At 38.4% G+C, this 26,869-nt stretch overlaps 2 protein-coding genes across 2 annotated transcripts in view; one reads left to right on the top strand and one right to left on the bottom strand.

Moving 5' to 3' along the window:
- UTP20 (UTP20 small subunit processome component) overlaps positions 1-461 on the top strand; it is a 96,963-nt gene extending 96,502 nt beyond the window's left edge. The window contains exon 62 of the mRNA XM_032644495.1: positions 133-461. Coding sequence (XP_032500386.1) covers positions 133-288 — 156 coding nt within the window. The 3' untranslated portion in view covers positions 289-461. The remainder of the gene's footprint in view (positions 1-132) is intronic.
- On the bottom strand, positions 351-26,869 carry ARL1 (ADP ribosylation factor like GTPase 1). The gene is made up of 7 exons (XM_032644497.1): positions 14,084-26,869; positions 13,621-13,859; positions 12,112-12,249; positions 10,079-10,160; positions 8,926-9,037; positions 5,697-5,875; positions 351-4,575 (listed from the first exon to the last, which is right to left on the bottom strand). The coding sequence occupies exons 2-7, from the start codon at positions 13,622-13,624 to the stop codon at positions 4,545-4,547; spliced, it is 546 nt and encodes a 181-aa protein (XP_032500388.1). The 5' UTR covers positions 13,625-13,859; positions 14,084-26,869; the 3' UTR covers positions 351-4,544.

The raw sequence follows: 26,869 nt of genomic DNA, 5'->3' as shown, positions 1-26,869 counted from the left end.
AGATTTTCTTCAATGGGCATGTATTGCATTTGTGATGTTTAAGGTGAACAAAATGGTCCATTTCTGCATTTGATTTTTATTGGTTTAACAATCACTTTAAAAGTAGTATAACATTTCTATTCTTTTTTCAAGTTTGTAACTAATCCTGATATCGCTGCCAAGAAAAAGCTGAAGAAACACAAAAATAAAAAGGAAGCAAAGAAGAGAAAGATCGAGTTCCTGCGTCCAGGCTATAAGGCCAAGAGACAAAAGAGCCACAGCCTGAAAGATTTAGCAATGGTGGAGTAAAGTGCTCCCTGTGCTAATACAGTGTCCCAACTTACCCCGAAACATGAACTTTCTAGTGTATCTGCTGGTCCAAAATCATAGGTTTTATTATTTAATTTAAACTTTGGCACAGGTTGTATATTATACAGTTTAATATAATTCATGCTTATTTTTAATTAAAATATTTCATACCACTACTGTATCTTCACTGTCTAAAAAGCATTTGACACTAGTGATAAAGAGCTTAAAATGTATTTTTCTTTTTAAAAATACACATTAAAATAGCAAGACAACATGTAGAAGTTAGGAATAAATCAAACAAATGATTTGCAATACCTGTACGGAGGAAATTATAAAACGTCATCAAAAGGCATTAAGAAAGGTCTGCACAAATGGAGAAGTATAACCATGTTCATGAGTAGGAAGATTCAGTATCATAAGTTGCTTTCATCCCCAGTTGGATCCCACTGGTAAATGCGTATCTGAGCAAAATCCCAAAGGAGTTCTTCATATTATCCCAACAAGCTGATTCCAAAATTTATATGGAAGATAGTAAATCGAGAATAGCCATGATGCTTTTAAAAAAGGAGAATAGGGTGAGGGGCTTGCCCTCTCAGATATGAAAAATAAGACCAAAAGTGCTGTCTGTGGAGGGACGATGTGATAAATTCTACTTCATTAAAATTAAGACCGTCTACTTACAGAAAGATACAACTGGGACATAGTATGTACCATATACTGATAAAGGATTAGTAGCACCCAGGCTATATAATGAATACCTATGAATCAACAAAGATAATACAGTAGGAAAAGTGGCAAAAGAGAGAAAGAGGCATTGCAGAGGAAATATAAATGGCCCTTAAACCTCAACATTTAGCAAATATGGCTATACCAATGTTAAAGTACTTACGTACTGGTTAGTAAGTAGTCACTACCTTGAGACCCCCCAGGTGCCACCCTGGCTATATGAGTCCCTAGACTCCATGTCTCCCCATACCAGAAATTAAAGGACTAATACCTGGACTAGTAGGGGTCCTCCTGCATCAGCTATGTCTAAATATTTTTTTGAGTCACTCCTGTATTTAGCCTCATTAATAATTAGGAAAATGCAGATTAACATCAGAATGAAATTCCATTTTGAACCCTTCAGATTTATAAAGCTGACAATACCAAATGTTGGCAAGCATGGTGGAGGAAAGGGCACTCTTATAAACCACTTTGGAAAACAATTTGGCATTATCTTGTTCAACCGTATCTTTTGCCTCTCTATACACTTGATGTAGAAGCAATATTCTTTACTGCCCAATATATTTGGAAGGGAGGGGGGTGAAAGAATCTATCCTACGCTTTACGTTTTATTTAATTCTCATAGTCTTCCTGAGAGCTTCCTAAAACTCATTATTTTACAGATGAGGAATCTCATCTCAGATGAAATAATCTACCTAAGGGTGACACAGGTTGTAGATGGCAAGAGTTAAGATTCAAACCCAGAATTGAAAGCCCATGCTCTTTGTAATTTGTAATTATGGGATTAGAAATATTATAGCATAAGGCATAGGAATCAAATGTTCAAACATTCATGAACTTCAGAATTTGTGTTTTGATGTAGTTTATATATCAAACGAGTTCTCACACTCCTAAGGTGTTTGTAATGTGCCAAAAGGATAAACATAGGGCATCTTGGAAGGCAGACTCAATTCTAAGTGATTTAAAGTGCATGTACTGCTTTTATAAAACTTTTTAAATCAGAAAACAAAATACTAAAGCAAAAATCAGGAAGAATAAGTATCTCAAGTATATTGAGCACAGCTTTGTTTTAATCAGTAAATATTTATTGAGTGCCTAGTATGTGCCAAGTGCACCATACTAGATGCAAGGGATTCTAACAGTAAATGATGTATGGTCCCTGCCCTCAAGGAGCTTACATTTCCACAATTTAAAGTGCATCTCAGGTATTCTGGTAATAGAATTCCACCTCAATTTCTCATTTTTGAAAATTTAATCACATGACACAGCACAACTACCAACCAGAATTATAAAACAGAACGTTAGAGCTAAAAGAAAACTTTGACGTTATTTGTTCAAAAAGAAAAACCAAACAAACAAAAACTGATGGAGTGTGGCCCTTTGTGCCTAGAACTCATGTGTTCTGATTTCAAGTTTGGTGTTTATTTCATTTCCAGGCTTCTCACAAAACAATACTCGGTTGATTTTTATAAATGAGAACTTTCAAACTCCTGTAACATACCTGTACAGTTGTTTCCTGCTAGATAAGGACCTTATAACTCATACCATATTAAAATAAGTGTATGCTCCATTTACCCCATCCTATTCTTTGTGACAAACCAGAGGGCTCAGGATCATCCAAGCACTGGCCTTCGCTACCAGGGCTACACGTCAGGCAGCACTTGCCTGCCAGGGCCGCCCCTCCACTGACTTCTACGTTCACAGTGTTCCTGAACCACTGGGGAGTATTTAGCCACTTGGGTACAAGCCCAGCAGTAGATATGTGCCACTGACCAGACCCAAGTATAAACTGCAGATGTACTATTTCCTAGCTGACAAATATAAAAGCATACTATTTGAACCATGAACATATTCTGAGGTGCCATAATGTGCCAAGCACCATACTGGATGCTACAGATACAAACATGAAAAAGACAGTCTGCCCATCAGGAGTGCCTTGGAAACCATGAAACAATGTTAGTTATATGCTCAGTTAGTAATATTAGGTGCACTGGGAACACCTGTCCCGGGAAGAAGGTCTCCAAAAGCTTTCCAAGAAATCAAATTAGGAATGGGTGCTAGAGAACAAGAAAAGTCCCACAGATTAGAAAAGAAAGTCACATTCATGTGAGCTGAATGACCACTAGCTTTCCTGAGACCTGAGGGGCACAATGGTATAAGTTCTCTTTACTGGCATCTAATTTTTTAAATGCTGTTTGTCCAACTAAAAAAATGAAAAAATTGCTCCCAATTTTAGTAATTACTAAGGACTCTTATTTACTTCTGTCATACTGTAGACTGGGTTGTTTGAAAAGTTCCTTTAAGAAGTCCCTTAGAATATAATTGTTTTTGACAGCCTAGCAGCTGTAAGCCTAATTTTTAAACGAATACTTAATTCTCCCTGTAGAATCAATAAGATTTTGACTTTTCACCAATCAAATTTACATGTTCAATTACAGGTAGATAAAAGGAATCAAAGGCAGCAAAAACATCTTTTACAATGCTGCTTAAAATAGATCTTTTTTAAAAATTTCCTTTCATGTGAAATTTTCTTTAATGTGTTGTGAACTCCAACAAATATAACCATTTGGGATTGTTTTTACTACCTGTACTGGTAAGGACAAATAAATTTATAGACATTATTTTGATTGTAATGTGTCTACTTCAATTAGCTTAATTTTATATAAGGAGTTAAGCTGTGTTGTCGATGTTGGCATTTTCAGGAATTTATGGTATAGTTTATGGGACAAGCTTCTGACCCTGTGAAGTCTCACTTTAAGCCGTCTTCCCACCTCCCTAGCAGGTGACACTGGTCAAGCCAGTCTATCAGAATTTTGGGTCCATGTCCATAAAAATGAAGACGTAAAAATGATGTCCTAGCTACCTCAGAGGGTTCCTGTACAAACTAACTAGGAAGGCCCAAATCTGTAAAAATTTCCCAACAACCATAAATACTATAAAATGATAATTACAGATAAGTCAGTGAAGATAGCCACCAAAATAATTACTTCAACTTCACACCTATAACCAAAAGCTTTTAAATGAAACAGCTTAAAGTGGTCATTAAGCAAATGAAGACTATAATTAACCCACGCTAGGTTCCTAGCCTACTCTATTGAGCCTAATCTTTGGAAAAACTTAATTCATTTTAGGGGGAAAAAAATCTGAGTTAAGGTATTTTTTAGTGTTAATACAAACAAGCTGCAACCACTAATTTAAAATTGGAGGGCTTTTCCCTCAATAAGAGTACATTCTTTAATAGGACTGTATCTGAATAAGAATTCCATACAAATAGAATATATACCTTAACACAAGATAACAAGGAAGGAATATTTTACATTATACAGAACACACATTCAGTTGATTCAATCACAATGAGTTACCCTTCCAACCAAATACTTATTTTTAATACTTATTACAAATGTTGCAGTCAGTTTGGTATACGCTGACAATCATACAGTTTTAACATTTAGTAGTGTGAAGCACACTTTAACTGTTTCCAAAGGGATATGTGATGTGGTCTTCGTTTCAAAGGAGCAGAAGTGACTGAATTACTGTCTGCTCTTTAGTGTTTCAACTAACCTGTGAAGAGAAAATGAACAGTTTCATAAGATTAACTTCAAACTTCCAGGTATAGATCATTTATTATATAAATTTTATTCTGGAGGTGGATTCCAAAGCACTTTAAATGATGAAGGCTAAGACAGTTATATTAAAAGAATGAGATTATGGACTCAATTGCCATGAGGGTCTTTTAGCTTTCACTTTCTCTATGCTTTGAATGAATAATCAAAAAAGACCAGGGACTTCCCTGGTGGGGCAGTGGTTAAGAATGTGCCTGCCAGTGCAGGGGACACGGGTTCAATCCCTAGTCCAGGAAGATCCCACACGCCACAGAGCAACTAAGCCCGTGAGCCACAACTACTGAGCCTGCGCTCTAGAGCCCACGCGCCGCAATGACTGACCCCATGCACCGCAACTACTGAGCCTGCGTGCTGCAACTACTGAAGCCCATGCGCCTAGAGCCTGTGCTCCACGGGAAGCCACTGCAAATGAGAAGCCCATGCACTACAACAAACAGTAGCCCCCGCTCACCACAACTAGAGAAAGCCCGCGTGCAGCAACGAAGATACAATGCAGCCAAAAATAAATATTTTTAAAATAATAAATAAATAAATAATCAAAAAACACCAGATATCCACTTTCCAGGCTGCTACTACTAGAGCCAGGCCAGATGTGGATAATTCAGAGATGAAAACTAGTCTCGGTCTTCAAGGAGATGACAATGTAATAAGCAGATGCACAAACCAACTACAAGACAGTGTAACAAGTACCACTATATCACTGACCTGTGACAAGGACCTCTATGTGTGTGGTAAGGCAGTGGGCATGAAGTTATGTCAGGGAAGGCTCTTGAGAAACACAGAGCCTTAACCTAAGTCCTGAAGGATAAGGAACTGGAGGGTGCGGTGAGGTAGGGGAAAAAGCTAGAAATACAGCAGAGAGCTGGTGGCTTATCTAACTATAATTAGGTGTGGTTGAAATAAAAGCAGATGTACATGAAGACCAGTGGAAGAAAAGGGTGGAGGAACAATATGGTAAACTGATAAATAATCTGAATTTCATCCTTAAGACCAAAGGGAAATGACACATGTATGTACACAGCGCATGTACACACAGATGGCTTCTGGAAACATACTTACCATTCCATTGCCTCATCAAGGCCAGTGCCTTTGGTTGCAGAAGTTTTGAATATTTGCCATTTTCGGTCCTTCAAGGCAGGTAACCCAAGTGAATTTGCCATCTCCGAGGGAGTCATGGCCTGTTCCATGTCCTGCTTATTTGCAAACACCACTAAAATGGCTTTTCTCAGCTCTTCTTCCTAAATAACATAGAAAAGGTTTGATTTCTTCTAATCAATTTGCTCCCTTGAGTTTGGGAAGAAATGCCAAAAAAAAAATCCATTATTTTAAAAGCGTATTTCCTAATTATTAATATACAATGTTCATTATAAATTATTTGAAATTATAGAGAAGTATGAAGAAAAGAAACTTCACCCATAATCCTATCTCCTAAACATGATCACTGTTTAACATTTTGGGTATTTTCTACTGCTTTGTAATTCAGATACTTATAGTTTATTTAGTATATATATACATTTAAGATCACATTTGAATACAGTTCCATACCCTGCTTTAAAAAATAAACTAAACATTAAATTGTGGATGTTTTTCCAAACTATCAAAAAAAAGTTTTTTAAATTAATTTATTTTATTTATTTTTGGCTGCATTGGGGCTTCATTGCTGTGCGTGGCCTTTCTCTAGTTGTAGCGAGCAGGGGCTACTCTTCATTGTGGTGCCCGGGCTTCTCATTGCAGTGGCTTCTCTTGTTGTGGAGCATGGGCCCTAGGCACACCGGCTTCAGTAGTTGTGGCACACGGGCTCAGTAGTTGTGGCTCACAGGCTGTAGAGCACAGGCTCGGTATTTGTGGTACACGGGCTTAGTTGCTCTGCGGCATGTGGGATCTTCCTGGACCAGGGCTTGAACCCATGTCCCCTACATTAGCAGGCAGATTCTTAACCACTGTGCCACCAGGGAAGTCCCTCAAAAAAAATTTTAAAACATTAATGGTACAGCCACTATGGCGAACATTATGGAGGTTCCTTAAAAAACTACAAATAGAACTACCATATGACCCAGCAATCCCACTACTGGGCATATACTCTGAGAAAACCATAATTCAAAAAGAGTCATGTACCAAAATGTTCATTGCAGCTCTATTTACAATAGCCCAGAGATGGAAACAACCTAAATGTCCATCATCGGATGAATGGATAAAGAAGATGTGGCACGTATATACAATGGAATATTACTCAGCTATTGAGTAAAACTGAGCTATCTGTAATGAGGTGGATAGACCTAGAGTCTGTCATACAGAGTGAAGTAAGTCAGAAAGAGAAAGACAAATACCATATGCTAACACATATATATGGAATTTAAGAAAAAAAAATGTCATGAAGAACCTAGGGGTAAGACAGGAATAAAGCCACAGACCTACTAGAGAATGGACTTGAGGATATGGGGAGGGGGAAGGGTAAGCTGTGACAAAGTGGGAGAGAGGCATGGACATATATACACTACCAAACATAAGGTAGACAGCTAGTGGGAAGCAGCCGCATAGCACAGGGAGATCAGCTCGGTGCTTTGTGACCGCCTGGAGGGGTGGGATAGGGAGGGTGGGAGGGAGGGAGACGCAAGAGGGAAGAGATATGGGAACATATGTATAGCTGATTCACTTTGTTATAAAGCAGAAACTAACACACCATTGTAAAGCAATTATACTCCAATAAAGATGTAAAAAAAAAAATTTAATGGTTATACTCTACACTAAGAATTCATGCACCATAAACTATATAACTTTTCCAGTATTAGATTCTTCCTAGATTCTTTTCACTCTACTATTAGAGAAACCAAAGTGACAGAATCATAATACAGAAATCTTTGTGTGAATCTCTATTTCCTTAACACAATTCTCTAAAAATGGAATCAAAGTATGAAATTTTTTTCAGGTTCTTGTTACATGTATTAATAAACTGCTGTCCAGAGAGGCTGTAACAATTTCAACTCCACGAACAGTGTATGACAGTGCCCATCTCCAATGCAGCTTTGGTAGAATTGAAACTATATATTTTTCCAAACATAGCATTTCATTATATGCTTATTTATTATTAGGGTATTAAAAATAAAAATGTTATTAGCAATAAATTCTTCTCCTATAAATTGTAGGTTCATGCCTTTTGCTCACTTTTCTATTGATTTGCAAAAGGTATTGATACAATTAAGATCACTAATCCTTAGTCACTGGCTGTAAAACTGTGTCTTGGTTCCCCATTTTACCCTAACTTGTATTATTTGGCATCTGAGCTTTGTGGATTTTTTTGTTTGTTTGTACAATATTAATATAATTAAATCTATCTTTTCTTTTGTAATTCCTTCCAATTCTTGGATTTAGAAGGACCTTCTTAATCCAGAAATTTTTAACATATTCCCTTATAATGACTTCCATTTTACATAATTCTTTACTCCATTTAGAATTTTTTGTGTACAAAAGTAAAGCAAATTGATTTTGTGTCTGTAAGTTATAATAGTCCTGACTCATATTCCACATGTACTTTATATCACTAATACATAAATATTAATTGATTGCATCAATTAAAAGTTACTTCTGGGGCTTCCCTGGTGGCACAGTGGATGGAAGTCCGCCTGCTGATGCAGGGGACGCGGGTTCGTGCCCCGGTCCGGGAGGATCCCACATGCCGCGGAGCAGCTGGACCGTGAGCCATGGCTGCTGGGCCTGCACGTCCGGAGCCTGTGCTCTGCAGCGGGAGAGGCCACAACAGTGAGAGGCCCGCGTAACACACACACACACACACACACACACAAAAGTTACTTCCTAGGGCTTCCCTGGTGGCACAGTGGTTGAGAGTCTACCTGCCGATGCAGGGGACACAGGTTCGTGCCCCGGTCCAGGAAGATCCCACATGCTGCGGAGCGGATAGGCCCGTGAGCCATGGCCGCTAGGCCTGCGCATCCGGAGCCTGTGCTCCGCAACAGGAGAGGCCACATCAGTGAGAGGCCTGCGTACCGCAAAAAAAAAAAAAGTTACTTCCTAGGGCTTCCCTGGTGGCGCAGTGGTTGAGAGTCCGCCTGCCGATGCAGGGGACACGGGTTCGTGCCCCGGTCCGGGAGGATCCCACATGCCGCGGAGCGGCTGGGCCCGTGAGCCATGGCCGCTGAGCCTGCGCGTCCGGAGCCTGTGCTCCGCAACGGGAGAGGCCACAGCAGTGAGAGGCCTGCGTACTGCAAAAAAAAAAAAGAAAACAGCAAGCAAATACAAATGATTTACCCACATTTTAATAAAGTTTTCTTACCTCCAACATGGCAACTAACTCTGATTTGGAAATGCCAATTCGGTCTCGGTCACAACTGTCTACTACATAAATGACTGCATCTGTGTTTGAATAATAACATCTCCAGTATGGCCTGAAGAAAATTCAGAAAGGGAGAATACATTATTATTTGAAAGAAGAAGAAACTGGTATGTTAATTCATATGCTAGGACTTGGCAGTGATGGGGTGGGGGGTATTACTTGCCAATCCTTCCCCATCCATGCCAGAATCAATGCCATAATGATTCATTGTTTCTGATGGACATATATCATATCCCTCAGATGGGATGGGGTGGAAAGCATATTGATAAACATAAATCACAGGACCAAGGAGCTTCAGAATGAGTTCAGACTTTAGGCTGAGAGAATATATTTATAATCTATAAAATCACTAAATGTACCGATAAAAAAAGTTCCACACAGACCTGATTGTTACATCTTAACTAGAAACTCCTTAAGAGAAATGAGTTCTTTAAAAAAAAACTTTAATATGATTTTATGTAACAGACATTAAACTGATCACTGAAGACACGAAGTAGACATGGCTAAAATAAGAAACTAGCTCAAAAGTGGTTCAAGAAATAAAATGAGTTACCGGGCAGCAGGATGTCTGGGGAATGCACTACTGATCTTTTAAGATGGTAAGTACCCTAGTGAGTGAGCAGTGACAGTCACTAAACATTCACAGTTGCCATGTCAAGCACAGGATGCTGGGCAGGAGACTTGAATTCCAGAGGGCATTTATGTTCACGTTAGTCCTAAATGGTGGGCCCAAAAGGTATTTTTATGAAATCCAAAACAGTCTGTCTCACAGAGGAAGGGACTGACAAGAACTAACTACAGGACCCTTTTTATTTCAAAACTACTGATGTAATTAGGTCTTGAGATTTTCATGAAAAGATTTTTCATTGAAGTGATATCGGAAAAACTGGCTTCCTTAGATTTTAATTCTTTAGTTAAAATCTTTAATTCTCAGATTTTAATTGAGAAAATAAGGCCGTTTTACCTCATTTTAAACTAGGTGTCTCCCATTAAATTACAAAAGAAGACATATTTTGGTTTACTCCTGTTAACCCTAAAGGAGCCAATAAAGAAACATTCAATACTACAAAATGATCTGGCCTTTGCACCATACCTGATACTTGTCTGTCCTCCTAAATCCCAGACTTGGAATTTTAGGTTCTTGTATGTTACCGTCTCAACATTAAATCCAATGGCTGGAAAAGAAATCAAATTAGCAGTATATGTAGACTAATACATTCCGTCTTCAAAGTATCCAATCTGACTTTCAGCAATTAATGGTAATTGCTGAATCACACTGTTAGTTCAAATATCGTCCCATTTAAGATAAGACAGTATGCTGTGCTACACATGCACACATATGCACACCAATTAGCAAGATCAACACCACTTTCAGGGTATATAAGAACCCCCAGCTACCTCTGCAATTATATAATCCTTAGCTCAATGGAAACCCTATTATGTTAAACTCCCTTCAAAATACAGTACTGGCATACAAAAGTGTTCAGAAAGTTATATTTAGAAAGGACAGTTGCAGATGTATTACAAAAAACAGAATTTTGGTAGGTTGCAAATAAACAGGGAACAAACCCAAGAAAGCCTAGATAGACTCTAAACTTCAGTAGGTAAGGGCACAGCAATGGCTGTATACCTCTTTATGGAAGCTGAGTTCTCTAAGGCTGGCAATCTCACAGACCCTCTGAAGACTTCCTCAAGAGCTCATTTGTAATAAAGTCATAACGAGATGGTCAAAGGGGAGGAGTCCCATCCCTTTTCCCAGCCATCCTTCTTAGCTGGAGCTCTCGCACCACATGCCTAAGGCAAGATATTACTATCTTCCATTGAAAGGAATCTGAAGGAGGTGGAGAGGTTACTGAAAAAAAACTTAGGAGCTACATATACAAATATTACTAAGATTTCACAAACTTAAAAAAAATCAAAGTAAAAAATGACTTAACAGCTATAACTGGACAATTAATTTTTTAGATTTAAGTTTATACTGGTAAATGATTATGAATATATGGCAAGTATAAAAAAATTACTATAGCAAACCTGAGTGAAAAACTAAAAAGCAAGTTCATGATGTCTCCCTTAGAATTAAGTAGCAGGGTAATCACTGTCTTCAGCCTCAGTTAGGAATGTTGTTTATTTGCAAAGGACAAGGACGTGGTATGAACCACATTTGCTGAAATGCAATCCACTGGGCTATGTGTATTGCAGGGGCCACCGTGACTCAACTGTAGCAGATTGAGTTGGGTGATTCTGAGAAGCAAAAACCAAGGAAACTGAAATTTACTGAAGGTGGCATAAAGAACTAACAGATGACACAGGGTTTGAAAAGTTCTTCTTTCATAAAAGCTACACTTTATTTTTTAATCTGGAGATTTAAATAGTACTAAATATAGAAATACCTTGAGTGACAGAGTAACTTTAAAGGCATAATTTAAATATTCTTGAGCAAAGTCTACAAACTATTAGTTTAAATGTACTAATCTTACTAATCTAAGTAAATTCAGGGCATCAAATGAAAATAGCATAAGTAACAGAACAGTCTTCTTATGTAGTAAATTAAGACTGTTGGAGAATATTCTTCTAAGATATCAATTGATTTAAAGTCAAGGTGTTTCTTTTCTTGATATTTTTAAGTACCAGATTCAACACTCAGTCTCTTCAACTCAGATCTTTAAAAATATTCAACAGAATTACTAAAGAGAAACTAATCTTAATCAAATAGTAACAAATACAGAAAAAAAACCACTTCACATGTAATAATATCACTTCATATCTATATAATTCTTTACACAGGTTTACAAAGTATTTTATATACTAGATTTATTTTCCCCTCAAAGCCAATGTATATTTATTATCTTCATTTTACCAACAAAGATACTGGCTCTCAATGAGATTAGGTGGCTTAACTCTACCCAACTTTTAAAACAGCCCTAAACAGCAGAACCCAGCCATGCACAGGGGTTCATAAATTACACCAAACTGTCTGTAAATTTATGAAAAAAAGTGTTATAAATATTATGCTCATAGTAGAAGTTTATGAACCTTATCAATTACATTATATATTTATTCAGAAATAAAGTTATGTTTGATGGAAAGAGAAAGCCCCTATAATTAGTTTATCATACCAACACTTACTAGGAATAGTAGTAACGACTTCTCCAACCTGTAATCTGTACAAAATTGTAGTTTTTCCTGCTCCATCTAATCCCAAAATTAAAATCCTCATTTCCCGGGTTCCAAACAGACTGGAAAAAATGCTTGAGAAAAAGCCACCTTAAAAAATAACAAAGATGTATTTCAAAATCATTTCATGAACTAGGCCCACAAAGCATTTAATCTTACCCTTTGAAAGCTACAGCAAATTAAATAATACTGTAATATTTTCCTTGATTCATAGGTGCATATTTTTTCTTCCAATGAAATACATTATTCAACATCAAACTAGTAATTACCGATTGTTACCATGTCCTGGATACTGTGTCAGGCAGGCACAGAAGATACACTCAAAAATAAGAGAAACAGGACCACTGCCCTCATGGAGCTCACTTTCTAATCGAGAGAATATGGATATCTTAGCATGATCTCCTCACTACCCCCAGAAACCAAAGGGCAAATCAGAATGACAGTGGGACAATGAGGTCCTTGAACATGAAAAGCAATTACTGTTGTACAGTAAATACCTTCAATCACTGATGCCACACACAATACCCGGTTATTTTACCAAGGAATGGCAAAATTAAGAGCTGCAAGTCTGGAAAAATGAATCCACCATGGGTTAGAGAACCTTGAACATTTGTAACACAAGGGGTGCGACTTGACAAAATCCTTTCTACCTTTTACAGGTTAAAAAGAAGCAGAAGAATAAAACTGAAGGGGTTATGCAAAAAGACAAGAAAGCGCTTCTGACGTTCCAGACCAAGAAGTAAACTCCCCAGAAAATCGCTGAGGTATTTAAATAAGGCAAAGAATTTGCATCATTTGGAGGGTTGTAAACAAGTTAAGAAATCTGCACCTTCATTTGGGCTCTAGAGGGGAGGGAAGCTCTACCTGACGCTTGCGATGACAATGTAGTTCCCTCAATTAGCACTCCAAAAACTGAGATTAAAATGTCATCGCTGACTAGTAATACACTCCCTGCCCATTTCCTTCTCCACCTTATCTACAGGAAAAGATACAGGTAAGCAGACAAGTGCCAAGTTGGCCGTAAAACATTACGAGCACCACCCTCTTTCGGAGTTTAAACTGACGCAGTCACAGCGACCACGGAGAGAGAATCCAGAAGCTCATCCTTCACCCAAGAAACCTGAGCAAACCTGCGACTGACACGCTGCCAAGCTTCGCAAGACCAGCTCCATCCAGCAAGTGGCGCTGGGTCCGAGGGGATGACGGAAAAGTTCACCGACCCGCGCTGCCCTCACCTCTGATCCCGCCGGGAAAAAGAACGGGATAAGACGGGGGCGAAGGTTCGAGGCAGGGTCCACGCACACAGGTGAAAACCCAAGGTGAGTTACGGCCTCAGCAGTCAGCGCTCTAAGACGCTGGCTACTCTGGGCTTTCCAGGCTGGCCCCTCTCCTCCTCCTCCAGACCCCAGCCCTCGGCCTCGGCCTCTCAGCGCGCCCAGGCTCCCTTCTCAGATCCCTCACCCATGATGAACTGCCTGTCCTCCCTCGTCGACCGGCGGAGACTGGGCCCGGCCTCGGCAGCGACTCCTAATCGAGCCTCGGCGCCGCCACCTCCCCTCGCCTGGGCCTGCGCTCCGGCTCCGGCTCCGGCTCCGGCTCGGCTTCGGGCTCTGGTTCCCCGGGGGTTTCCTTGGAAGCCTGGTCAGCCAGCAACTTCCACGTCGGACCTCCCGGCGGGGGCGGGAGCGAGGCAGCCGCGACTGCGCGCCGGGAACGGCGGCCTGAGCGTCCGCGCCGTCACTTTCGACACAAGTCCCCGGCGCGCAGGGTGTAGATACTGCGGAAGCCGCAAGGAAAATAAAAAAAATTCAAGGACTCCAAGTCTCCCCTGCTTCTGTTTTCTTAGACAGGAAAGGCTTCCGAAATAGGGAAGTTCGAATTTTCATTTTAAATTCTGAGACCAAGAAGTGGTGAATCCGCCAACCGGGAATGCGCGTTGGGCCTCAATGCGGCAGCCTGACTGGAAGCGGGCGCAGCTTGCGACGTCGCAGAAATTGCTTGTCCTGAAGCGCCCTGCCGGCGTTGACCCGATTTTCCCCTGGCTCCTTCCTCCGACTAGGAAAGAGGGCTACTTTATAATAATAGGAAGAGCCCCGCGCCACCAATGCAGAGCCGCCTAAACTGAGGCCGCCAACGAGATTTTTGGCGTCGCAGTGGCCTGCAGGGTCAGCGTTAGCGTCCCTCCCTCCTTTCTTCTACCTGTACCTTCTCCGATGCTAGCTAAAGGCAGTCATTACTCTATAGGAAAGGTATGTATTTTGAAGGCAACATCGTTTTTCAAAATGCGGTCATTCCTGTTACTGTTGACCTGTTTTTACAGTTCCTGCTTACCAAAAAGAAACGTTTGAGGAAACAAGTATAGCAGCGTGCTAGAATTAAAGGTAAACATTTAGTTTATAAGTCTGTGGAATTTTATTCTTCAAACATTTGGAATTGACCTCACCTCTTTCAAGTCTTTGCTCAAATGTTATTAATATTTAAAATTGCAACCTACTCTACATCCCCCTTATCCTGATTTTTTAGAAGTTACCACTAAACATAATTTACTTACTTACTATGCTTATTTATTGTCTATTGCCCCTCACTAGAATGTAACATCTATGAATGCAAGTATTTTTGTTTATTTTGTTCACTGTTTTGTTCTTGTACTTGGGCGCTAAACAAATATTTGAGAGAATGTGTTGAATTATACGTTTTTAAGGCCAATAACATAAACATTAGTTAACTTAAACATATATTATGCAATATTATTACTTGTTTCCTAAACTAGGCATATCTGAACCACCTGTCCTATTTGATAGGCGAGGCCAAGCTCTCTTCTTCAAGAAAGTTGTTATATTTGAAGAGGAACCACCAGATGGTGGTATTGCTTCAGGCTAATTCTCAGCAGAATGAGATCAGTTGGTCTAATTGATTAAAAGTGGAGAAGACAATTTAATCCTTTTCAAATCTTACGGTCCAGTAATAATTTATTAAATTTTTAAATTGAATGTTTAAATGCAGTCCAAGCAAGTAAAACAATTTCAAAATTCTTTTGACTATAAAGCCACAATACGATCAAATAAGTTTAAAATTTTAAAGCTGGAAGGAACCTCAATTCCAAACATCTCAATTGCACATGAAGAAGTAGAACAAGCTAAGTGATAGAGCCAGGACAGCAACTCTGATCATTTGACTCCCAGGCCTGGAGTAACTGCATCACGATGCCTTCTGTAACTGAGCCGTGATCTATACATTTGGTAAATTGATTTGCAAACACATGACCATACTGTAGTTTCCTAAGTTAGAAACTTAAACATTTCTGTGCGTTACGTTACCTAGTGGAAGTTACTTTCTTTTGCTCAGATTTTATTCCATGAAGCAGAAACCTATGAAATATAATAAGTATAAATATATAAGTATAGTAAATATAAGCTTTAGAAGGACTTAATGCTGTGTATTTATAATTGTCTTTTAAACTAAGGAATGTTTTGAAATCATAACTAGGTGTGTGATTTTTCTTTTTTTATATACATCTTTATTGGAGTATAATTGCTTTACAATGTTGTTTTAGTTTCTGCTGTACAACAAAGTGAATCAGCCATATGCATACATATATCCCCATAGCCCCTCCCTCTTGTATGTCCCTCCCACCCTCCCTATCCCACCCCTCCAGGTGGTCATAGCTCATCTCCATGTGCTATGCGGCTGCTTTCCACTAGCTATCTATTTTACATTTGGTAGTGTATATATGTCAGTGCTACTCTCTCACTACGAGGTGTGTGATTTTCACAAATTATGTATTGTATTTCAAATGTTTCCTTTCAATAACATGTACTTTGTCGTCAAAGAATTTCTCTTTAGACTAAGGGGTCTTCTTTTAATTGAGAAATAATTCACATACAATAATATCATTTTTAAGTGTCCAATTCGTGGTTTTTAGTATATCCACAAGGTTTGCAACAGTCACCACTGTCTAATCCCAGAATGTTTTCATCACCCCAAACAGAAACTCTATACCCATTAAGCAATAACTCCCTACTGCTCCCCTCCTAGCTGCTGATAACCTTTCTGTAGCTACGAATTTGCCTATTTTAGATATTTCATATAAGTGAAATCATACACTATTTGTCCTTTTGCGTCTGGCTTATTTCACTTAACATAATGTTTTCAAGGTTAATCCATGTTGTGGCATGTATGAAGTACTTCATTCCTTTTTACTGCTAAGTAATATTCTGTTGTATGGATATACCATGTTTTGTTTATCCATTCATCAGTTGATGGATATTTGAGTTCCCATTTATTGGCTCTTTGAATAATGATGCTACAGACATTTGTGTACATGTTTTTGTGGAAATACACGTCTTCAGTTCCCTTAGTTATATGCCTAGGAGTGGAATCGCTGGGTCATATGGTATCTCCACAACTAGAGAAAGCCCGCATGCAGCAACGGAGACTCAATGCAGCCAAAATTAAAATAAATAAATCTATTTTAAAAAACATTGTCTTGGCTATCCTGGATCCCTTGCATTTCCATATTGAATTTTAGGATCAGCTTGTTTGTTTATGCAAAGAAAGGCAGTTGGAATTTTGATAAGTATTGTACTGACTTCATAGATTAATTTGAGGAGTATTGCCATTGTAATAGTGAGTCTTCGCCATTCATGAATGTGGGATGTTTTTCCATTTATTACGGTCATCTTTACTTGTTTTCAACAACATTTTATAGTTTTCAGTGTACAGGTCTTGTACCTTTGGTTAAACTAATTCCTGAGTATTTTGAGACTAAGGGTTCTTAACCCTTAGTTAGCACTTCCATCGTATTCTCATTTGAGATACAATTTCAAAATTTCATAATATTCTTTTGAGAGAATAGTTAACAATGAGCACCCATGTACCTAACATCCATCTGTAATAATCATCGGTTTATGGCCATGCTTCATAGCCACTCTTGTTCCAAAATTATCCCTACCATTTGCACCCACTCACTAAATTCTTTGTAATCAGGTGCCCACACTTGGACCAGTCAGCTGTGGCTAGGGGAACAGTGTCCACTGGAGGATCATATTTGCTTTCATATGCACCATATACATGAATAAGGGTGCAGGAAGGGGGAAGTTATAGTAGCTGGACACACTAGGTATTCACAGTTATTTTCTGATACCAGTATTTGTCCCCTTGGAGTGGATGTGGCCGGCATTAAGTACAGTATTAATGGCTCTTCCTAAACTATGTCTTGCTGTGATTGTCTTCTGCCCTGGAGAGCTGAGGAAGCAGGACCTCATTCACTAAGGAGGACATAACACACGCCACAGTAGCCCAATGTCTATGGTGTCAGATCTTTCATAAACCACCCTCTTGACCAACCCAGCCCCTTCCTCCCACCTTCCTCTTTTTCCTGAGGGCAAGACTGCCTTGTCTCTCTATCGAAGTTATTATACTAGAAGCGAGAGTTTCTCTCTCATTGCTTTATTTCCTCTCAAATCTCATTATAGAAAGGTGGGGGCATTTCTTATTTTGAAATTCTTGCCAGCTGGAGAAACCTGGGATAAGGAACCGTTTTATTTTCTAACCCAGGAAGCCTGGGCTCTCTGTATCTCCTCCAAATTCTTCTTACAAACTGAACAGTTCTCTAGTGTCTTTCTCTCTTCCCGTTGCTTATACTCAGCTCTAAGAAGCCAAATGACATGCTCAATATTCTGCCTGGAAATAACTCAGCCAGCTAGGCAAGTTCATTCACTGTGTTATCTGTATTTCAAGTTACTACAGGGAACATTTTTATCCACTGTTGCACAGCTGTTTACCCTAAAAGATTTTTGCCAGTCCTTCAGCTCTCACTAACAGCCTCTTCATTTTCCCAGCCTCCACCCACAGTATGGTTCCAAAGTCAATGCCATGTATTTTAAATTTCTATGTACTCCATCTCTAGTACCAATTTCTATATGTCAGTTGTTTATTGCCGTGTAACAAACTGCTTCAAAATGTAGGGACTTAAACCAGCAGTAATTATTATTTATCACAATCATATGGATTGGCCAGGCAGTTATTCTGATCTTGCTGGAGGTTATTCACACAGCTATATTCAGCTGGTACATTGGCTGACTTGGTTGGCCTCTCTCTCCATGTGGTCTTTCATCCTCACCAAAGCTAGACTGATCTTGACATGACTATGGCAGTGCCATACTCCTAGGTATAGACGTAACAGAAATGGATGCACATGTGTACCAAGAGACATGTATAAAAATATTTACATAGCATTATTCATAATAATAAAAAACTGTAAACAACCCAAATATCTGTCAGTAGTAGAATGGATTCATAAATTGCAATGTATTTACATGATGGACATCTATATAACAAGGCAAATGAAAGAACTACAGTTGTATACTGGAGAAATATAAACACATAATTGAACAAAAGAAGCAGACACCAAAGAAAGCATACTATATATGATTCCGTGCATATAAGTTCAAAACCAGGCAAAACTGAACTATAATGTAAATTTTTGGAAAGGAGAAAGTGGGTAGGTGGAAGCATGAGGAAAGTTTCTGGAATGTTCTGATATTCTGTTTTTTGACCTGACTTCTTTGCTTCTTTGATAATTCATTGAATAGTACATTTATATTTTGTGTGTTTTTCTATGTGTTATATTTTTAAAAATATTTGAAGAAACCACATTAGGATGACATTTCCACCTATCTGGTAAATTTTTTAAGAAGTGGCACGTGGGAAAATTGTCGCTCTCATCCACTGTGCAATCTTGTGGGTGACCATTCGGCAGCATCTACATACAAAATTTTAAATGCACATATACCCCTGACAAAAATTTCGCTTATGGGAATTGACATAGATATGCTTGCACATTTACACAACCACATTTGTATTATGCTATGCATATGTGTGAAATTCTGAACGTTTGTACAAGAAACCCTTAAGAATGGTTCCTCTGCAGAGTAGACTGCAGGTCTGAAGTGCAGGGAGACACTTTTTCTTGTATACCCTTTGTGCTGTTTGAATTTTATACCATGGATTACTCTTTTAATAAAAGTAAACTACTTGGCTTTTTTTGCTTATTTGTTTCTACTTACCCAAGGTCATCTGGTTAAAAGGGACAGAGCCTGGATTTGAGCCCTAGTCTAACACCAAAGCCCATACCATCAACCATAACTCTGAATTTTCCTTGTGGAGTCTCTGTTTTCTCTCCTAGAAAGTGAATGTACTTGTCTAGATTGCAAGGGTCTCTTTGGAGACCGACATGGAAGCCCTGTTATATAAACTGAGCCAACACCGCAGATATGTAGGAGAGATCTACCACTGAGAAATGGCATTAGTGCCCAGGTATCACCCCTGGACACTCCATCCACCAAGTCTACCACAGCAGGATTCATCCAGTCCCTACCAGATGAGAGAGAATGCCACACGTGGATATGCCAGATAGAGGAGCTTACAGAAGCTGGTAGTTTGAATAGTCAATAAATCTTGCCAGGAGCTGGGGGAGAGCAAGAGCATAATAGGTAAATATAGCACAAAATCTACATGTTAAAATTAAATTACACAATTAACTTTTGAGGAATTTAAACCACTCAGCTATGCATTGACTATAATGACCATTTATACAGTTGTTCAAATCTTGTATGATACAAGATAGCTGTGGCTTTTGAAGTTAACCAATACATTTATTTATGTATTTATTTATGTCTGCGTTGGGTCTTCGTTGTTGTGCACAGGCTTTCTCTAGCTGCGGCAAGCGGCGGCTACTCTTTGTTGTGATGCGTGGGCTTCTCGTTGCAGTGGCTTCTGTTGTTGCGGTGGCTTCTGTTGTTGCGGAGCACAGGCCCTAGGCGTGCAGGCTTCAGTAGTTGTGGCTCGCGGGCTCTAGAGCTCAGGCTCAGTAGTTGTGGCGCACGGGCTTAGTTGTTCTGCAGCATGTGGGACCTTCCTGGACCAGGGCTCGAACACGTGTCCCCTGCATTGGCAGGTGGATTCTTAACCACTGTGCCACCAGAGAGGTTGCAGCCAATATATTTAAAAAATGAACACACAGACAAAATGTACTAGAGTAGGACTTTGAAAATGGAATTAAACAAAAAAAAAACTTTGTTATTGTCATTTTTTGCTGTTACTGTTGCACTAATAGGAAAAGGAAATAAAGTCATATTAGTGAACATAATAGTCATGATTGAGATCACTAAAATTGCTTGTGTTGTTCGCAGCTAAGAAAGCAAAGGTTTGGAGCTTTATTTAAAAATAAACAAAATGTAATTAACCATCAACGGACAACTTCAAGTTGCACAATCAATTCTATTTACTTTCCAGTGATTCAAATGGGTTGTTAGGAGGAAAAAGCATCTGATCAATCATTGCCTCAACTCTGCTTTTCTCTTAAGCTACAGTCCTGAACCTCCTCCTTACTAGAGGGTTCTCTATGAACATGCATTCAAGATCCACGTATCTAAAATTGAACATATCTCTCCCCCAACTAAAAAGTAAAACAAACAAAACTCCCCAAATATGGTTCACTCTCTCAACTTCCCTATTTCTCTGCTCAGTGATCCAAATTCTACTTTACCTTACCACTTATGGGTTAATGCAGACTTGCTTCTTTCTCTGGCCTTCCATTGAATTCACAGTGACCAACCCCTATTTATTCTTCCTTTACTTCCTACTCTTAGATGGTAGCCACTTAACTGATCCATCTCTGCTTCTCCCCAACCCCAAATACCCTTGAACACCACCATTTTGCATGTACTAAATATTCAATAAATGTTAACAGAATAAATCATGTTTATTTCTCAGTTATAACGCTTTAAAACTCATTTGCACAAAGATATTTATAATTGTTGGTTACTTACTTTTCCATAAGATTGTGAGCTCCTTAAGGGCAGGCCTTAAGGAGGGCTTATTTTTCTCTGTATCCCCAGTGCTACCACAATGGAGTTCAATAAATGTTTATTGAATTCATGAGTGGATGAGGCCTGAGCTACTTAACTCAGCAGTCAAATACTTCCACAATCATATCTACCTAACTACCTCTCTCCAGATTAGGCAAACATTGTGGAATTGGGGGGGAAACTCACTGTTTCCAGGAATGTCTAGATTTTGGTTCTAGAGTGAAGTTTGCATTTTCATTAGGGAAGACATCCAATCTTCAAAGCACCCAAAGACCTTGAATATGTGGAGTTAGTTTCTGGTTCTGCGTATCTACAAGTTCCCAGGGGATGCTAATGCTACTTGTCCACAGACCCCTTCAGTAATTAGAGTTCTATGCTCTGTGCCCTATTTCTTCAATATTATCTTCAGGACATGCCTTCTGCCTAATACTGTAACGTTTTATATGTGGCTTCTCCTCCCTGGGATGTTTTCTCCATTTATTTCCCCCTATTCGAATCCAACCCATCTTTTCAGGCTCTTTCTCCCGCGCAAAGTCTTCCCTAGCTATTCTAGTGCTCCTACTCCAGAATTTTTTTTTTATGCTATTAAAGTATCCACTGTTGGTGCTTAGAGTTTGACCCATCTACAATTCTTGGTTATCGTTGTGTATATGCAAGTACCCAGTTATATACTTCTTTCTCTTTCCTGTGAGGCTTAGCACAATAGTAAATACTCAATAAATTGTTGTTGAATAAATGAATAAATGAATGACTCACTTCAGCATTATTATTCTAAAGAGAAATCAAATGCTTTACTGTTCTATACTGTGGTTTCCCAGAACATGGAGGGAAGAGGCAATATGGAATTTCCCCAGTCTACTCAAATGAGGCAGTCCAATCTAAACAACAATCTATTCAACAATTAATGATATTAAAATACCTAAAATGAGTTTATATTAAAATTCAAAATTTTCTCTTCAGTATCTGAAACAATGAAATTTGCTACTGCTGTTTCTGCCCTAACTTCCAAAACCAAAAACAAATAATATAGTTTGCATGAGAACTTTGGCATTATAGAGAATAAAAGGTTGGTCCTATAGCATATGAACTGGTATTATAGTGTGATTTCAATAGCCTGGTTAAACAACACGCCTTATACCAAATACCATGTTGCATATAAAATATTGAAGTGACCTCCCTGCCTGGTGAAAAACAAAGAATCTTTATTATTGATATAGAGAAGTTGTTTTAAATTTTAAAGTTAAAATAAGGAAGTTCTTTGAATATTGCCTAACTCACTATTGTGGGAAAAAAGTTAGAAGCATTCCAGAACATACCACCCTATTTTGCATTTCTATTGAACAGTTTTTAATTTTTTTTATCAACTTGCAATATTTGCTTTATAAAATAAACTCTAACTCAAATATCAAATTATCATTTTAACAAAAGAAAAGAGCTGTATTGTATATTATCAAATTCCTGACCAGATAGACGTTTTGGTTGTAAATTATTAAACTACAAAACCTCTTGGTAAACTATGAAACACCAGCTCCACAAATGTAAAGCACTTTAATCATTATTATACATAAGGTATAACATCTCTGCAAAATGCTGGGAAGTATGAGCTAAGTGAGTACACCTGTTAACAGTACGGTATCAACTGAATGGGAGACAAAGCAAAATGAATCTTATTCTTAGTAAATTTTAGTAATTTAAATCTGTTTCTTTCATTTACACTCCGAAGGATTTTCATTCTTAATTTGGTTTACTTCTGTTCACAAAATGAATAACAAAGTGAAATTCTCAGAATACAGACATTAATACTGATTTTTAATTATCTTTTATTTTATTTAGCTCTCTAGCTTCTGATAAAATATTTATGGAGGTTATTTTTAGTTCAGGCTTTGCAAAGCTCTCTTGTCACCTCGCAACCTGAGTTCATCAGAATGGAGCAACACAGGATATAGACTCAGTAGAGACCAGAAGGGCTAAGCAGGCGTGGCATTTTTGTAGAATTGTTAGATCTGGAAAAAACTCGGTGATCATATGGGCCAGTCTCCCTGTTTTGCAAGTAGGGGCGATATGGCCCTGAGGTCACCCAGCTCATTAGTTATAGAGTCAGGCTTAAATTATTCTCTTTCTCTTCAGTCCATGGTTCTTCCCACCTTCTTAAGTGACACATGGGGAAACTAAGAACAGTAAGAGCATCCAGAAAGACAAGTAGATAACATAGGTAACACAGTCTCTTCTAAACTGACTGGGAAACTCTGCCGTTTTATCCACACCCCATTCAACTCTCAAAGGTCTGCCATCACTGAGAGACCTAAACTTCAACCAGTGATTGGAAATTACTAGATTGTTAATTACACAAATGGAACGTCTCTAAATGTGTTTTATTATCCATATTTGTCACTGGCTGTCCACATTTTTTCAAAAAGGAAAACAGATATTGGCTTCCCACGAATCCTCACTGTTGTGTGCCCTTTATTTTCATCATAATGCATTTTCTAATATTTATCAAGTGTTTACCGTGGGTCAGCCAGTATGGTAATCGCTTCAACTGCGCTACTTCATTCACTCTTCATAAATAACCCTAAAAAGTAGATACTATTATTCTCCCACATTTTAAAGGCAATGAAATTGAAGCTTAGACAGGTTAAGTTACCCAAGACATACAGCTAGTAAGTGGCAGAGCTAAGATCGGATCCCAAGCTGTTTGACATCAGAACCAGATCTCTTAAGCACTATTGCTGTGTTCTGCTTCTGGGAAAGAAAGCAGCCTACCCAAAATAAGGAAATTCCTTATTAATATATATATATATTTCATATATGTATGAAAATATTTCTCATATATATGAAAACTGAAAATATTTACATAGTTTCTAAATGGTATGTCCTTCTCCTTTTATTTGGGATAGGTAGTAATAGTCAAATGAGAAAGTTCAGACTAACTTAGTCATTTTCAATTTAAATTTTATTTTTTGCAATGCATAGTTTTTAAAAAGTTACATATATGTGATATGTAATAACATATATATGTAGATATGTCCAAAAAAAGAAATTCAAATACAAAAAGAGTAAATAATGAAAAGTCTCTCTTGCTCCAGATTTCCACACCATCACCTTCTCAGAATTAATCACTATAAATGGTCTTGTGTATCCTTCCAATGTCTTCCATGCATATACATGTATAATTCCTTTATTATCAATGGAAGCATAATGTTTACATTGTTCTGTATCTTTTTACAATTAACAATAATATATCTTAGCGAATATTCTATATCAATACACATAGATTTACCTCATTCTTTTTAACGTTGGCAAAATGTTCTGCTGGGGAGGCATGGGGAAGAAAGTGAAATGAAAAGGTGGAAATTTATTAACACTAATAAAGAGCATTTCTTAGGTTCTGTCTTCTAGATGTGACTAGAAGATCCTTAGCCCCCTTACAAAGCCCACAGATATGTCATCTCAGCCTCCAAGTAATGGAGACAGATACAGGTGGACATTTTGGTGCCATCACACAGGGAGGTTCACACTGTGCTAGTTTTGGCAGGAAGAGGTGCAGGAGGACGTTTAGTGTTGTCACTAACCTTAAACCAGGCACCCTATGCTCTACTCATCTCCAGCCCTAGCACACCTTTCAGATCTTTCATCCACACAGTACCTTGCTTAATCTGTTGATTCTTTCTGTAGATCAAAGAAGTAGAAATGAAAAACAAGTGATTAACAGATGACCAGATCTCTTCCCTAGCTCCCCCTTCAATAACTTCATAAACAAACTGTGTGAACAAGGTAGCATCTAAAGAAAAATCACAGGCTGACAAGCCCGCACACAAGCCTGCACACAGTGGGGGATGGCAACGACTCTGACCCCCTATCTCAATGATTAACTGAGATTACTTCCCTTTTTCCCTTTAAAAACTTTCATGGCTGAGCAGAATCTTTGGAAATGGTTTTTGGGGAACACTGAGTCCACCATCTCTCCAGATTGCCAGCATTCTGCTTAAAAGCAACTTTCATTTCTACCTACATTTGTCTCTCTCTCTCTCAGTATTGATTTTTGAGCAGCGAGCAGCCAGACCTGATTCAGTAACACTATCACTGCACTACAGAGAACAGGACATTCCTTCCCCTACTGTGTCCTACTAAAACTTTTGTGTCAAAACAGCTTGTCCAGTTCTTGGTTTTGACACGATGCACAAGTTCTTCAAATCTGAGTGATAGACAACACACAACACTCGAAATTGGCTCTCTCCTCCAGTAACTAATTCCCTTGGAATAAGAGCCTTTTTAGGAAGCTCCTGAGTCTTTCATGCAAACTGGTAGACCCTCTCCAGCTTAAGTCCAAATATTCCCAGTTGGGTCTCAATCCATTTAATAACACTCTATTCATTGGCTCAAGATGAGTCATCCCACCCCCTCCCTACCTCCCATCCCCTAAGCACACACGATGAGGCACTGCTATAGAGTCCCCTTAACCTCATGTGAACCCTATTGGTATGCATGGAAAAAAGGGGGTTTTATTAATGGACATCAAAATTGATGTTATTGTTCTCCTTTACAGCTGAGGAAAGTGAGGTTAAGTACCACAGATGGAAAGAAGCGGGTCTGGGATGTTCAAACGGGACTGATATTAATTGATATTAAAGTCTTCTGTCCCTCCAACTCAAAATATACTTCTCAAATGAAAACGAATTCACTTTGCTTTGCCAAGTACTAAAATGTGTCTTAAGGCTGTTACCTGGCCAATTACTATTATTGAAAATAATACACTAAATAGTTTCCATTATTACACTATTTATTTTTTAATTTATTTTTTTCTTTTAGTGACGTATACTTGGTGTACAATTTATATAAACTACAGGTGTACAATATAGTGATTCACAATTTTTAAAGGTTATACTCCATCTATAGTTATAAAATATTGGCTATATGTCCTGTGTTGTACAGTATATCCTTGTAGCTTATTTTATACCTAATAGTTTATATCTCTTAAGCCCCTAGCCCTATGTTGCCCCTCCCCTCTTCCCTCTCCCCACTGGAAACCACTACTTTGTTCTCTGTATCTGTGAGTCTGCTTCTTTTTTGTTATATTCACTAGTTTATTGTATTTTTTAGATTCCACATATAAGTGATATAAGTGATACAGTATTTGTCTTTCTCTGTCTGACTTATTTCACTTAGCATAATGCCCTCCAATCCATCCATGTTGCTGCAAGTGACAAAGCTCCATCTTTTTTATGGCTGAGTAGTATTCCGTTGTATTTATGTATACCACAGCTTTTTTATCCATTTATTTGTTGATGGATACTTAGGTTTTATTTATTCTTATAAATGTTCTAATATGTATTATAAGTGATGATCTCTATTGACTGAGACAGCATAATAGATTTCTTCAACAAATCTTTCTGCCAGATACTTTGATGGACTCTGGTGATAAAGTAGTGAAGCAAAGTTTATTTGAAATGAATACTGGATTGAGTTTGGGTTGGGGTCCTCAATCCCCTCTCCCACCAGGGTGACTTTCATGTGTTTTATATATTGACATTCCTCATGAGAGTCTTAACATAGAAACTAGTTCCACTGATTAAAAAAGAAAAAGCTGTGAAAATCACTGGGTCCCCAAAGTCCCCTCAGAATCCTAGATATGTGTATTATCATGGAGAAATATGGGGTTTTTTTTCTTTTTTCCTGGAAGAGTTACTTACAAGCTATATGTGGACATAATGTTTGAGACAACTCAACAATAATATGAAGTAAAGTAAATTACTTTGCTTGAATGAATGAAAACAACATATTTACTTTTAACAAAATATAGCATTTTCCCTCAAGGATACAGAACATTAAAATTCCTTGCC

This window comes from Phocoena sinus, chromosome 10, assembly GCF_008692025.1.
Source record: "Phocoena sinus isolate mPhoSin1 chromosome 10, mPhoSin1.pri, whole genome shotgun sequence".
Lineage (NCBI taxonomy): Eukaryota > Metazoa > Chordata > Mammalia > Artiodactyla > Phocoenidae > Phocoena > Phocoena sinus.
The sequence above is the reverse complement of the archived record's forward strand: the minus strand, read 5'-3'. Positions and strand labels throughout refer to the sequence as shown.